Source organism: Onychomys torridus, chromosome 18 (genome assembly GCF_903995425.1).
Source record: "Onychomys torridus chromosome 18, mOncTor1.1, whole genome shotgun sequence".
Taxonomy (NCBI): Eukaryota; Metazoa; Chordata; class Mammalia; order Rodentia; family Cricetidae; genus Onychomys; species Onychomys torridus.
In genome coordinates, this window is record NC_050460.1 from 59,015,019 (window position 1) to 59,030,604 (window position 15,586).

General features: G+C 49.3%; 1 protein-coding gene across 1 annotated transcript in view; it reads right to left on the reverse strand.

Moving 5' to 3' along the window:
* Window positions 1–4,785, reverse strand: part of Fam207a (family with sequence similarity 207 member A) — a 29,788-nt gene extending 25,003 nt beyond the window's left edge. Inside the window, exons 1-2 of the mRNA XM_036168240.1 lie at window positions 4,582–4,785; window positions 1,501–1,609 (exon numbers count right to left, since the gene is read on the reverse strand). Of these exons, the coding sequence (XP_036024133.1) occupies window positions 1,501–1,609; window positions 4,582–4,719 (247 nt within the window). The 5' untranslated portion in view covers window positions 4,720–4,785. The remainder of the gene's footprint in view (window positions 1–1,500; window positions 1,610–4,581) is intronic.
* Between the last annotated feature and the right edge of the window lie 10,801 nt (window positions 4,786–15,586).

The window sequence follows — 15,586 nt, forward strand, 5'->3', positions numbered from 1 at the left end:
CTCCTTCAACAAAAGGCATTCAGCATTCCAAAAAAAAAAGAGGGGGTCAAGATCATGATGAGGAAACCAGTGCTAATTGGAGCTCACTGACTCTGGACTGACAGCTCAGCCTGCATGGGACCAAACTAGGCCCACTGAATGTGGGTGACAGTTGTGTGGCTTGATCTGTTTGTGGGGTCCCTGGCAGGAGGACCAGGACTTATCCCAGGTGCATGAACTGACTTTTTGGAGCCCATTTCCTGTGGTGGGATACCTTGCTCAGTCTTGATACAGTGGGGAGGGGCTAGGCTCTCCTTCAACTTGGTATGCCAGACTTTTGTTGACTACCATGGGAGGCCTTACCCACTCTGAGGAGTGGATGGAGGCAGAGTGGGAGGGAGGGGAGGAGGTGGAAGAAGGGGAGGGAGGGGAACTGGGGTTGGTATGTAAAATGAAAAAAAAATTAATAAATATATTAAAAAAAAAAAAAAAAGAATGTCAAATGTCTCCTCTTCCTGTGAGTAGCCTAAAGTGACCTGGAAAGATGGTTCACTACTCTCTTGACCCAGAAAACCCTACAAAATCATGAAAATCAAGAGGTTCAAATCTTTTTGTTCACTTTAAGAACACCCATGAAATTGCCCAGGCCATGCATATCCAAAAGCCACCAAGTGTCCAGAGATGTCCCTTTTAAAGAAGTGGTATGTGGCCGGGCGGTGGTGGCGCACGCCTTTAATCCCAGCACTCAGGAGGCAGAGGCAGGCGGATCTTTGTGAGTTTGAGGCCAGCCTGGTCTACTGAGTGAGTTCCAGGAAAGGCACAAAGCTACACAGAGAAACCCTGTCTCAGGGAAAAAAAAAAAAAGCGGTGTGTGTTCTGGCGGTAGACTGGAGTTGGTAGGTGTGTCCAGGCCAAACAGTGGGGCTGAACACGGGTTCCAAGACAGCCAGGTCTATGCAGAGAAACTGTTATCTTGGGGGGGGGGGGGGGGGGGGGAGAATGCCTTTGGTCGCAGTAACAATTAGGGCTGACTACCTGGCAGTCACAAAGCCCACCTGTTTTCTGCCTCCCTGTCAATATATAGACATAGCATCCATTTGGTAGGTAAGTTTATCTATTGTAAGAGTATTTAGGGATGCATGCTGAAGAATTTATGAATGAAACGCCAAGCAGTCTGGTACTCACTTCAAAAGTACTCAGTGAATGAGAACCAAGGGCAGGCATTTGGCACATGGAACTTCTTTCTACTTTGGTATATTTTAAATTCTTTTCCATATAAGTAACATCTCTTTTTGTTTTGTTTTGAGACAAGGTTTTTCTAAATAGCCCTGTCTGTCCTGGAACTCAGTATGTAGACCACGTTGGCTTCCAATGCACAGAGATCTGCCTGCCTCTGCCTCTCAAATGCTGGGATTAAAGGTCTTTAACACCACATCTGGCCTAACATCTTTTTAAAAGCACAGGCCAGCCCACAGGCAACAGTCAGGCTGTCCTCTCACCTCTCCAAAGGCAGGAACTCACCTTTCTTTAGGGACACCACACTCTTCTGGTCCAGCTCCAGCCTCTGCACCAAGGCACTAGGGTCTATCTGTGTCCTGGCAAAGATGTCATTGTGAACCAATGTCCAGTCCTGCAGTCCCAACAAGAGAAGAGAGAGGACAACATCAAGTTGACCTTTAGTTTCAGCACAGTGACAAGATACCAAGACAAAAAATCTCTACTTCTCAGCCAGGGAGGCCCTGGGAAAGCAGTTGTGTCCCTATTCCCAGATCAGGCCTGTACCTAGGCTGCTCCTTCCTGCCCTGACCAGACTTGGAACAATCAGAGCAGCTGGGTCTCCTAGAAAGTAGAGCAGAGCTCCACTAGCACAGGGACTGAGCACAGCCTCCATACAAACACATGCAGATCCAGGAGCAGCTCTGTGAAAGGGCATCACTGCAACTGTATGCATAAGCCCTCTCAGGAGTGAGCAGAGGGAAGCTTCTAAGTCCCCTGCCATTTCTGAGGGTCAAAATAGGAATACCAACCACATAGCCTTCCAGGAGTGAGGCAAAAGATATGACTGGCCAAAGGGGCTTAGAACAATCTCTATCAACACATGGCTTAACCTTGAGCCAAGTTACCAAATTAAAAGAAACACGGAGAAACTAAGACATCAAACACTGCACAGCAACGGAAGGATGTAAAGCGAGATGGGAAGAATTCTCAAGTAGTTTAGCCACACCAAACAAATAAAAGCTGGGCACAGAGAGTGACAAGCCTGCCTGAGCTACAGTGAAACCTTGTCTCAAAAACAAAACAAAACATAAAACAATAAAATAAAATAGAAAACCCAAAGCAACAACTGAGCAATTATGGTGATATTTTATTTGTGCTGGAGATCAGAGGAAAAAGCCAGCCACTATATTAAACATAGAGATCAGGCAGTAGTAGCACATCCCTTTAATCCTAGCACTTGGGAGTCAGAGATTCATCCGGATCTCTGTGAGTTCAAGGCCACACTGGGAACAGAGCTAGATGTGATGGCACGTGCCTTTAATCTCAGCACTAGTTAATCATAGAGGTCTGTGCAGACAGACAGGAAGTGATAGAGCTGGGTGGAAAGAGGAAGTGATGTAGCTGGACAGAGGGAAGTAGTAGGATGGCAGGGCACAGAAAGGTATAAAGGCGTGAGTATACAGGAAGTAGCTCTCTCTTAGGCTGAGGATTTCCTAGCAGTAAGAACTTGTGGCTTGACTTGTTCTATTTCTACCCCAATATCTGGCTCCAGGCTTTTTTTTTATTAATAAAAGTGTTTAGCAATTCGTGTTACAGAGCAATGGTAGACAGAGGTCAGCGGTAGAACAATTACCTAGGTTCAACTCCTAGGACAGAAAAAACAACGCACTAACTTAAAAAATAAACAAGACATCCAATCAAACAGTATCAATGATTGCTACAATACTAACCTATTTCCTAAAAAAAAAAAAAAAAATTAACTCTGGAAGAAAAAATGTCAATATGAAAAATCCAATGGTACTTCTGTACACTAGTGATGAATAAATACTCCGTCCCAATTCAACAGTACTTCTGTATACTAGTAGTGAATACTCTGTCCCCAATTCAACAGTACTTCTGTACAGTAGTGATGAATACTCTGCCCCCAAAATTCAGGAAAAATATCCATTTGCAACAGCATTAAAAATAATAAAATATTGCCAGCCAGTGGTGACAAATGCCTTTAATCCCAGAACTTGGGGGGCAGAGGCAGGCTGATCTCTGTGAGTTTGAGAATGATAAATAATAAAATACTAAGCCAGACATGGTAACATATGCTTATAATGCCAGCACTTAGGAGGAGAAGGAAGAGGAGGAGAAGGAGAGGTAGAAGAAAGGAAAGAGAGAGAGAGAAAGGAAGGAAGGAAGGAAGGCAGGAAGGAAGGAGGGAAGAGAGAGAAAAGGAAAGGAAAGGAAAGGAAAGGAAAGGAAAGAAAAAAAGCATATCTAGCTGGGCATGGTGGTGCATGTCTTTAACCCCAGCATTGGGTTAGGGGGCAGAGGCAAACTGATTCTCTTGTGAGTTCAAGGCCAGCATGGTCTACATAGTCAGTTCCAGGGCAGCCAGAAGTACAGAGAGAGACCCTGTCAAAAAAAAAAAAAGGAAAAGAAAGAGAAAGAAATCTCAGTTGGGGACTAGAAAAAAGGATGACTCAGTGACTAAGAGCACTTCCTGTACTTGCAGAGGACCTACGTTTGGTTCCCAGCACACCCATGGTGGAACACTCTAGTTCCAGGGGAACCACACACACCCTCTCCAGCTTCTAACAGCACCAGACACACATGTGCTATACGCATACATGCACTCAAAACATATGCATAAAATAAAAGATTTTTAAAAAACTCATCTGTCACAATCACAAATGAGATTGTGTCAGCTTTACAGATGTGTGACACACAGCACACAGTAAAGGCTTGACAAACATGCTTTAGCATCACTGATGGGAAGTCACTGGCCCAGTGGTCCGACGTTGTTCCCTCTGCTCCTCCTATGCAAACCAGAAAAACATTGCCGAGGCAGCTTAAAGAGGAGCCCGGGGCAAAGGCTATGTGGATATATTGCGCAACGCCGACGAACTCTGACCATACCGTGCTGAGTGAAAGAACCCAACACAGGAGATTACAATCTCCCTCCAGTCACAGACGGTCCACAGCAGAGGTCCTGGCTGCAGGCATGGGTGGATGAGGCCATGGATGACTGTAAAGAGAACAGCGCTTCTTTTCAGGTCACCTAACTTCAGGAACCTCCTCCCTTTTACTCAAAGCCCAGTGCGATTTTAAAGAGCTAGCTAGCATCCCGCGGCACTTCCAGAACGTGGTGGGATGATGGAGCCCCACACTTCAACCAGGAAGGTACAACCGCTAAAGGTGGGATCCCGTCAAGACCCTAACTAGACTGGCCAGAACCCACACAGTGGAGGCGGCGTCCTGGCCGTGTGGAAAGCCGGCCCTGCTCGGCGGAGACTCCAAGTCTGAGAAGTCAGCCCTGCAGGACCGACCACTGCTCTACGGAGATCCGGCTCAGCGGAGACCTGGCCCAGGCCCAACCCGCGCCCCGCACCTCACCTTTGCCCCCGCTCCGCCCGCCGAGGCCTGTGGGAGAGCCGGCTCCGGGACGCGGGGCGCAGGACCGGGTGCAGCCTCCCCATCGAGCCTCACGGCCGCCCGGTGCACACGTGCCCGCAGCGTCCTCACTTTCCCCATCTTCACTGGAGGTTTGCGCTAGGTCGCGGCGCCGCGGAAACGCCTAGCACTAGCGGGAACGCCTCCCGGAAGTGCTCTCTGCAGGGGCGGAAATGACGCCTGGGCGGCGAAGATCTGCGTTCGGCCGATTCCCGGAAGTGCCTCCCGTCCTATGTGGGCGATCGCGGCGCTTATGTCCCAGTGCTGCAGCTCGCATGTCAAAAGTGCGCCAACGTGGCTGCTATAGGACCCTTGGTCTTGCAAAAAGCCAGGGAAATAAAAACGACAGATGCCTCGGGTGCATATTACGAGAAACGGCATGTTTCTATGGCGCCAGCCTGGGGCTGGGTAGGGAGACAGGTTCATGCCGGGGCCTTGGCCAAGTGGCCTGTATTGCTTATGCGGGTTTCTATTTGTGTAGTATTGCGTTTCGTCCTCAAAACAGGTCCTGGGAGCTGGGGCTTTACTCGTCCACTTAAATGGGAGCCGATCGGCAAATGACTTGCGGCCTCTTCCTCCCTTCCAGCACAGTCGGCTCCGCGCCCAACAGTCCTGTGCACCTAGCACAGCATTGGTTAGGGAAAGCAGGGCAAGAGTGAGAGCTGAGTCCCACTTCACCTAAATGACACCTGTAACAAAGCGGGCTATGGTGGGGGGCCACAGAGGAAAGCTGGACCCAGGCGCAGCCAGGGTGGTGGCTTTCGCCCTTTTCCTTTCTTCTACGCTAGAGGGCGTCCTGGGCTGTCTGTCCATCGGGCCCCAGGTGCCACCGTGGAGGATGAGCTGCTTAGGGATCTTGTCCCAAGGCGTGCACAAACCTACAAAGCTACAAAGGGGCACTAGTTAATATTCTCTCTCTCTCTCTCTCTCTCTCTCTCTCTCTCTCTCTCTCTCTCTCTCTCTCTCTCTCTCTCTCCCTCTCTCCCTCCCTCCCTCCCTCCCTCCCTCCCTCCCTCCCTCCCTCTCTCTCTCTCTCTCTCTCTCTCTCTCTCGCCTTTTAAATTGCTTTATTAATTTCAAATCATGGAAAAGATTTCTTTCTAAAATGGATTAAACTGCCATGCTGATAGGAATGTTTAGAATTGAATGCAACAGTAAAACAATCTTTAAGTAGAAACTGTTATGTGGAAACACCAAAAGTTTACAGAAAAAGTACTTCACTAAATACAAGCTTATAAAAGAGTAGCTACTTTATGAGCTCAGAGAAAACCTTCAATTTTTAAGGTCTGAGGCAAAAGTCATAGTGGCGTTTCCAGACACCAGAAACGCCCGCAAGGCCTCATCTGTTGCTCCCTAGACTTTTTCTTAGCTTCCATCACCTGCCCTACAAACTTCCCAGCATCCTCTCGCCCTTCATTGTGATCAGCATGTCTATTTGGTACGGCCCATCGAAAATTAGGCACAAGTCGCCTGACTCGTCCCCTTCTGACATTTCCCCAGGCTTCTTTTCAACTTCTTCCAGCTGGTGGGATTCTTCTTCACTTTGCTCGGAGGCCTTCCCTTTATTTTTGTTTTCTTTTCCTTCATTCTGCACTGCGAGATCTTTTATCACTTGTTGCTCTTTGGATGCCATTACTCCTGGGCCTATCCTCGCCTTCTCCCCCTCCGGGTGATGCTCAACACCAGGTGCTCCGAAAAGCCGGACTCCTGGGACCTGCTCCTCCACTCCTGCTCTCCTAGCTCCCTGGGCCCGCGCCCGCTCTGCGCCACCACAAACAGGTGCCTCAGCCAGGGATGGCGGGCTGGAGGGAGTCGCTAGTTAATTCTTTGGACGCCTCTACTCCTTTTCCTTGTCACGTGTCCTGCTGGCCTGGCTCCTGTCTTTTAAGCCTGGAGGCTGGGTGTGGGTGTGAACCGCCGCCTGCAGGCACGTCCACTGGTACAGCTGCTGGGGGAACACTGTACCATAGCCCCTGGCCTGGGTCACACAGCTGCCTAGCCAGCGGCAATCAGCGGAGTAGCCCTGGGCCAGATCAGCAACCAGTCCATCCCCAGTCCTTCCGCCTGAATCCAAGTCACCTCTGCCTGGCTGGTCTCAGGGAGAAGGGCCCCCTTGAGCCTCCCAGGGAGGTGGCCAGGTTCGCAGGGCCTGCTTTTGCCTCAGGTGATTTGGTCAAGCCTCAGTTTCCCTGTTTCTACAATAAGGGGATGGGATAGGATAGCGTGCTAGAGAACTGAGGGTAAAGCAAGAGGCAGGACCTGCTGGCAGCTTGTAGCTGGAGCTCATAGATTCTCAGGGCTGGACAGAAAAGAGGCCTGTGGCCCAATAGGGTGTTCACCGCGGGAAGAGCAAGCACATCCAATCCCAGGGTTAGCACAGAAACATGCGGCACTTCTGAGGCCCAGGACCTCCTTGTGACTGGACTTGCAATGCAGAGTCCTGAGCCTGGCTCAGATCCTGTGGGCTTGGCCAGCTGCTCTAGGCGATGGGGCAGGGAAGTGGTCCCTTCTCCTTCACACCACCCTGAGGAAGGAGGGCTTGCTGAGTGAGTACCAAGGACTAAGTCCCATCACCGACTTTGTTCAACCTGTAAAGGACACAGAGGAACTTCCGGGCAGTTCCCCTGAAGTGTGGTGATCAGAGAGCTGAGAAAGGGCGGGCGTGGGTGTCCCTTTGCCATGCTGTTACTTCCCACTGGTGTATTGATGCCACTGATTCTGTGGGCCCAGGCTAATTAGGAAGGGGCCTGGTGCCATGGCCATAGAGAGGACTTTCGGGGTGGTGCCATGGCCATAGAGAGGACCTTCGGGGAGGTGTTACTTCTGCTCTAGTGACCTTTAACTTCTGGCTTTGTTGATGGCTGGATTTATTACCTCCATAGCTGAGATGTTCCTGCAATGAACATCCTTCCCTCACACTTGGCTCCTGAGACCTCTGCAGCTCCCCCCCCCCCCCCGGCACATCTACACTCCAGGGGAACAAGGACTGGCAGCTGGTCCAGGGTGTGTGTCCCTGCCCGTCCTGTGGGAAACCATGCAGTGGCACCCAGGGTGGTTCAGAGGAAGTGAATCAGGGGAAAGACCTATGTCACAATTCCAACAAAGTGCTGAGTGCCAAGGACACAGGAGACCTGAGAGTCCCCTCAGCACAGAGCCCTGATGCCCTTGCCCTCAGGGGTCGATTTTAGGACTGGTCCCATCCTTTCAACCATCTCTCTTCCCATTGAGTCAGCCTGCTGAGTGGGGAAAGCTGGTTCCCAGGGCCTGAGTACTTAGTAAAGTTGACTTATAATAACCCCCTGACTTACTATAAAATGAATACACAGTTATCCTAAACAGATTGAAAAGTAAAGAGTCAGCTAAAAAGTTGGCATTTCTTGGACTTTATAAGCCAGAACTGCAATGTGGCGATCCTTCAAGCAACCCCGGCTGGCTCCTCCAGGGTCTGGGTGCCCACCCAGAGTCAACTATGGCCACCACTGCTGCTGTCTTTAGATCTTGACAACCAGTCAACACTGCCATTGCCCTTATTCTGTTTCTAAGCCCTAAACTGGCCCAGCCACCACTACCACCAGTTTGTTTATTTGTTTTGTTTTTTAAGACAGTCTCTCTATGTAGCCCTGGAGCACACTATATGGACCAGGTGTTGGGAAAGCATGGGGGGGGGGCAGGCCTAGAAAGAGAAAAAGATGGGGGGAGCAGAGCAAGGAACAGAGAGAGAGGGTGGGGTCCACATACGGCTTTTTAAAAAATACTTATTTATTTATTATGTATACAGAAGAGGGCACCAGATCTCATTACAGATGGTTGTGAGCCACCATGTGGTCACTGGGGATTGAACTCAGGACCTCTGGAAGAGCAGTCAGTGCTCTTAACCTCTGAGCCATCTCAACAGCCTCCCATATACAGCTTTTTTAAGGAGCAGATTGCATGACCACGCCAGCGTCCCCTGATGACATAAGACGCCAGACCCCTAGCTGCACATGTGCGGGAGTGAGGGCAGGATCCTAACACCAGGCTGGCCTTGAACTCAGAGATCCACCTGTCTCTGCCTCTTGAATGCTGGTATTAAAGGCATGGACCACCACACCCAGCTCACTACTGTTCTTTATACCCTATTTCAGGGGGTGCTGTGGAATAATCCTCTTGTACACTGTAAAGATTTGTCACTCAAATTGGTTTACTGGAACACCGATTGGCCAGTAGCCAGGCAGGAAATTAGGCAGGGCAATCAAACTGAGGACTGGGATGAAAAAGGATGGAGTTGAGGAAGACTTGAGTGAGTCTCCCAAGAAGCAAGATGCCAGAGGACCAGTAAAGCCACAGACCATGTGGCAATACATAGATGACTAGAAACGAGTTCATTTAAATGTAAGAGTTAGTTAGTAATAAGCCTGAGCTAATGGTCGAGCATTTTGTAATTAATATAAGCTTTTATGTGTTTATTTGGGACTGGGTGGTCAGGACAGAAAAACTTCACCTCCAATTACAGGCGGGCCTGTTGGTCAGTCCCTCTCAGAGGTAACCTCCTGCCTAACACCACCCAGAGGGATGAAGGAAAACACATGAAAGGGGTGGAACTGGGTTGGATCTTTCCGTGATGAAAGGTGTGGGTGGACAGGGGGTGGGTTCAGGGATAATAGCAGTGTATTCAAAGACATGGGAAGTGTCACAATTTAACAGAAGCCCACAGTGGGGTGTGATGAGAGTATGGGCTACATTTCTCAGGCCTTCCTGGTGTCCAGAGCAGGGATGATGTGAGAAACAGACTCTCAGTGGTGTTCATTGCTCTGACTCTCAAGCTGCCCCTTCTTTGGGGGCAGTGATAGGAAAGGAGAGGAGATGTTTCCCCGACCAAGGCCTCTAGACTCCAGGTTTTCCTCCACATTGCCCTCTTGCCCTTTTCTCTTGGAAAAGGCCGAGATCTGGTCACTCCACACCCCTGGAAACGAGGGTAGAATAATTTGACTCCTTCCATCACAGTTAAAGAGGATCATAGAGATTCAGAAAAATTAGGAAGAAATGTCTGCATAAGTTCAAATGAAACCTAATGAACTACCCAGGGAGGCTAGTGAGGATTAGAAGAGAATCTACTAGACCAACATAATTTCTTCCTACATCCTAAATCCTTATACTCACAACTAAGTGTAGCTCTAACCTTCATCAAAGAATGTTCATGTGTGTGTGTGTGTGTGTGTGTGTGTGTGTGTGTGTGTGTGTGTACCTATGTATGCATCTGTGCATACATATAACAATAATAAAGAAAAAGAGGCTATCAATTTGAGAGGAAATGGGGGTGACATGGCAGGGATTGGAGGAAGGAAAGGCTGTAATTATATTATAATTTAAAATACATTACACAAAAAATAATTTTTAAAGCTCAGATGAAGACTTTCCACTCCACAAGCAAAAACCAAAGGTAATTTCATCAGACTTTACAATCACTGATCACTAGGGCCGAATTTCATCCACACACACACATAGAGTGAGGGATGGAACCCAGGATCTCTTGCATCCCTAAATGCATACTCTACTCCCTGAGCTGCTCCTCATTCCCCTCTTTTGATGAGGGCATTTAAATCCCCTCACATGTACTGAGCATCTGCTGTGAGGGGGTGCCTTTTGCAGGACCCTGTCACATGCCCCAGTTGTCCTCACACACTGGCAGTTAAGGGAAACTGAGGCTTAGAGAAGGAAAGGCATGGAGAATCTGGACCACAGCTTGCAGGCCGTGCTGTACCCTGTTGCTACCTCAGCCAGTGTGACTTCCAAACAGACGAGAAGAGCAGAGAAAGGACCCAGAGAAACATGGTTGCAGAAATCAGGGTGAGAGCACGTTTGCTTGGATGAATGCAGCCCAGACCTTCTGCCGACACTCTCCTGAGGATGTCAAGGAGCTTTGTTCCAGTGTTAGTGGAAACCACACAAAGAGTAGGAAATGGTGGTTTGGTAAGAACTGGAAAGAGAAGTGGACAGGGCAGGCCGAGGTGGGGCCTGGGTTAGGGCAAGGTGCCTCCCATCTGACCTATGAATCTCCCACAGACAAATGGCCTTTGGAGTAGAGGGGATTGGCCTAGTAGGAAGGTATTTTTGCCTTCATATTTTGGTAATGAAAATATGAATCTCTCCCTGTTCCCTCCATCCCACATAGAAATGTATTACAGTTTTTATCAATTCTTTTTTATTTTTTACTTTTTATTTTATTTTATTGGCTCTTTTGAGACAGGTAGCCCCGATGTCCTGGAACTCACTTTGTAGACCATGCTGGCCTAGAACTTACTTAGTAGCCCTGCATGCCTCTGCTTCCTGGGTGCTGGGACTACAGGTCTGTGCCACCACGCCCAGCTTTAATGAATTCTTGGCCCCTTTGTTGTTCTGATCACAGAAATGTCATTCAATGCTGAGCTAAACTGTAATTATACTTTTGTGTACAACTTTTTGGTTTTCCTCTAGAGTTGATACTTGCTTAACTTTTTTCCTTGCTTAACCTCCTCTGACTGAGAGTCACATTTCCTCACCCTCAGGAAGGTCTGTGAAATGATTCTCAGAATAATGTTCACATAGTCCAGCCTGTAGATCAGTCTGTCTGAGGAAGGCTAGGGTCTAGTGAACTTGAGTCTAGCAGTCCTATGAGGGCCAATGTCCTGCCCCTCTTGAATACTGTGGCATCTTTTGGTGAGTCAAGGAAGCAAGAATTTGGCCTCTTCAGCTCCTTCCCACAAAGAGGAAGATAAAGAAGAGTCTGTCTTGGGGAAGTGGTTGGGTGAGGAGCCATTGTGGTCAGGACCAGGAGGGCATGGGAACAGCCCTGCCTCTTTCCTCCGTCCTGCGCTCATACCTGGCTACTCTACCCTGGGAGGGCTGCGATCCCCTTCGGCCTGTTTGTGTGTTTCCAAAGGACCAAGTAAGAAAGAGCCCAGGGGCACTGCATATAGCCTGCAGGTTTCCGGTGTATCTCTCCCACAGCAGCTCTTGCCTGCCTCCTTGTCCTCTCACCTCCCCCTCCTCCAGCTCCGCCTCCCGCCCCTGGTTCACCGCAGAGGTGGCCAGAGCTAAATCTATGCTGCAAAAGGAAGTCTTTCAGGGGGAAGGAGTCAAAAAGGAAGAGGCAAAGATGGGGGCAGGGCATCAAAAGACCGGAGTTGGGCCAGAGGGAATTTGAACAGGTCAGGTGGGAGGGGCAGGGAGGCCCAGGGCTGAGAACTGGTCTGTGAGCAGCTTCCGAGCATACTCCAGAGTGTGTTCAAAGGACAAAGTGCATCCTGCCTCAGTTCCTCCTCTCTTCTCTCTCTGCTGACTCTGGGCCCCAGGGTGAGCAGGCTGGCCCTTGCTGGTGCTGACTTGCAGCTCCTATCCCTCACTGACCTATCAAATTGACCCTCCAGCACCCCCTCAATGTCAAGTGCGACACCACTCCCCAGAGTCCTACTTTCACCCAAAGCTGCCAGCTTCACAGTGGTAACTGGAGCTAGGGAGCACAGGGGAGTGCTTGGAGGAGCAGAGAAAAGAATGGCACATAGCACACACTCCCTGACTTCTGAGTCCTCCATCCTCTTCTTTCTGCCTTGTTTGTTTCCAAACAGGGTTTCTCCTTGTAGCCCTGGCTGTCCTGGAATTCACTCTGTAGACCAGGCTGGCCTCAAACTCACAGAGATCCACTGGAGTTCTGGGATTAAAGGCATACACCACCACCACCAGGCTCTTTTTTTTTTTTAAATAGGGATCTGCTATAGCCGCAGATAGTCTTGAACTTCTGACCTTCCTGCCTTCATCTTCCAAGTACTGGATTACAGACACGTAGTACCACTCCTGGTGTAATGCTAGGGGTGAATCTAAGGCTTCGAGGATGCTAGGCAAGCACTCTACCCACTGATCTATAACCCATCACTCTTCCTTGCTGCCTGCTAACTCTTGCCCACCAGGCCTGGGTTGTACTCTGGGTTCCCACGCACTGTGTCATGACCTGCTGCCGACCTGCTTGTCTCTTAATACAACTCAGCAGTCTATCGGGCCCAGTGCTTGCCCTCAAGGAAGAGCCCTCACCCAACCCGATGAGCTTAGTCTCCCACAGGTGTGGGTGAAAGGGACATAGATGGAACTTCCGGGCCTACTAAAGGGGAAGCCTGCTCCCAGAATCTAACTCCAGTCCTGCCCACCCCTCCAGCCTCAGGGAGTAGTTCAGGAATGGTAAAGACCCAGTGTTGTGTCTCAACACATCTGTAAAATGGAAGCATGGAGCTGGGCAGTGGTGGCGCACACCTTTAATCCCAACACTCAGGAGGCAGAGCCAGGCGGATCTCTGTGAGTTCGAGGCCAGCCTGGACTACAGATCAAGCTCCAGGACAGCCACCAAAACTACACAGAGAAACCCTGTCTTGAAAAACAAAACAAAACAAAACAAAGACGGAAACATGGTTTTGCTCTCTGAGACCACATTGCCCTCCCAACTCGGACCAAATACAACCAAAGAGCCCAGTGGCTCGTCCGCTCGCTGCTTGTGCCTGGTACTCAATTGGCCATCTCTGACCTCTATTTTCTCATGGTGAAGTGAGAGGTTGGTAGCGTCCTGGTCTCCCCACACTGTGCTTTCCTCTAGGCATGGGCATGTCTGGTAGTTTAGATGAACACTGCTCCCTGTACTTGCCAGACTTACACATAGAAAAGTGAGAACAGGCTTTGATTTCCAGGGCAGGCTGCATGTCAAATATACAGATAAGTTTTGTGCAGAGGGTCTATGGGAGGAAAGTCAGACAACACAGGGTGGCCGGGTCCTGGCCTGCCCTGATGTATCCCTGCACTGAAGCTCTGTGGGAAGACAAAGGGAGGATGAGGGAAGGAAGGGGAAGGGGGAAAGAGGAAGCACGTGCACACACACACACACACACACACACACACACACACACACGCACAGCACAGCACAACTGAGCGTGTCTCCCCTGCTGTGCCACCAGAACACCAGAATCTTCTCCCAGCCCTAGCTATGCTCCTCCCATACTCTTCCCTACAATCCTGCCAAGCCATCTGTACCAGGTTCTCAAGGTCAAGTTGAGCACTCCGGAGCTGCAGGTCCCCAGCGTTGCCTCGATGGCCTCCCTCCCCCGACTCTATCGGCTTTCCCATTCTTTAAGCCCTCATTATCAGTCAGAAGCTTGGATAACTACAGCCCCTCCCAGTTCCCCACCCATGACAACCCTCCTTGCCTTCAACTCTGTACGGTTCAGCATGCCAGACTCGTTGCCCCTTGAGCCGTAAGTGAACCCTCTCCTCCCTTCCCTTCTTAGTCTGCCTGCATCGCCACATTTAGGGCTGGCTTCACATTGGAAGGAAAGAGTCAGGCTATGCCTTGAAGTCCCACCTGCCCATATCTGCCTTGAAGTGGGTGCTATGAGCCCTTGGCACATTGTGTGATAATAATTATTGAGGTGGCTGGCCTGAGCTCTGTGGCTTAGAATTCTATTCTCCATTGGTCTCTCCCATTTTTCCCCCATTTCCACCCTCTTCAGTGTAAATATTTATACTGCTGCATTTTTGTTCATGAATTGTCTCTTGACAATTTTTGTATAGATGTGATTGTTAATGTTTATTTCAGGATTTAAAATCTCCTTGGAGACAGACTTAGGGGTGTATGAGTTACTTTTGTTCCTGTGATAAAACACCATGACCAAGGCAACTTGGAGAAAGAAAGATTTTATTTGGGCTTACGGTTCTAGAGAGAGTGAGTCCATAATGTTGGGGAAGCCTGGGAGGCAGGGGCTGGAGCAGGAAGCTGAGAGATGATATCTCACCTGCAAACACAGAGCAGAGAGAGTGAACTGGAAATGGGCAAGACTAAAATCCCTCAAACTCTGCCCCAGTAATGCAGTTCCTCCAGCAGAGCTCCACCTCCATAACCTCCCAAAACAGTGCCACCAGCCAGGGACCAACTGTTCACATAGGTGAGCCTGTGCGTGGCAGGTGGACAATTTCACTCAAATCACTGCAGCATGTCTGTGAGTGACGTTTCAGACTAAGTTAGCTGAGGACAGAAGACCCACCCTGAGCATAAGAGGTACCAGCCCATGAGCTGGAGTCCTGGACTGAATAAAAAGCCCATGAGCTGAGAACCAGCATTCATCTCATCCTCCTAACTATGGAAGCCATGTGAGCAGCTGCTCACACTCCTGCCCTTGTGCCTTCCTTGTCATGATGGACGGTGTCCCTTCTTAAACTATAAATCCAAACAAACCCTCCCTCCTTACGCAGCTTTTTGTCAGGCATGTTATCAGAACACAGTAAGACTCAGTCAATGGCTGCTCTAGGGGATTACAGTCCACACACTAAACATTTTGCTGTCTACTTAACAGGGGTATTTTACCTCTTCAAATGAGATATAGAGGTGCCCTCCTCCCGCAAGATACTGAGAGTCAGTCAGCTCTGCAACAATCATCCTCTCTCCATCCACACACACCCACCCCAGCCTGAGCTAACCACTCGTCTACCCTTGACTTCCCTTGTTGTTTGTTTGTTTGAGACAGAGTCTCATGCTGTAGCAGGCCTGGAACTCCTCACTATGCAGCCTAGGCTGGCAATCCTCCTACCTTAGCCCTCAAGTGCTAGGACTGCAGGCTTAAGTCCCTATGCCCAGCTTTACTCTCTACTTCTTTGAGGTCAACTTTTAGCTTCCCTGTATAATTGAGAAACAAGAGGTGCTGTGTGTGTGTGTGTGTGTGTGTGTGTGTGTGTGTGTGTGTTGTCTTAACATAATGATCCCTACCCTCATTGATGTTCCTATAAATGGCAAGATCCTATTCTTTTTGTGGCTGAGGAATATTCCATCATGTATATGCCATATTTTTTTTATCCATTCATCCATCAATGGACACCAAGTTTGACTCTGCTTTTTGGCTATCGTGGATAGTGCAGATGTCTCCTCTGCACACTGATTTCCTATCATTGAGATATCTACCCA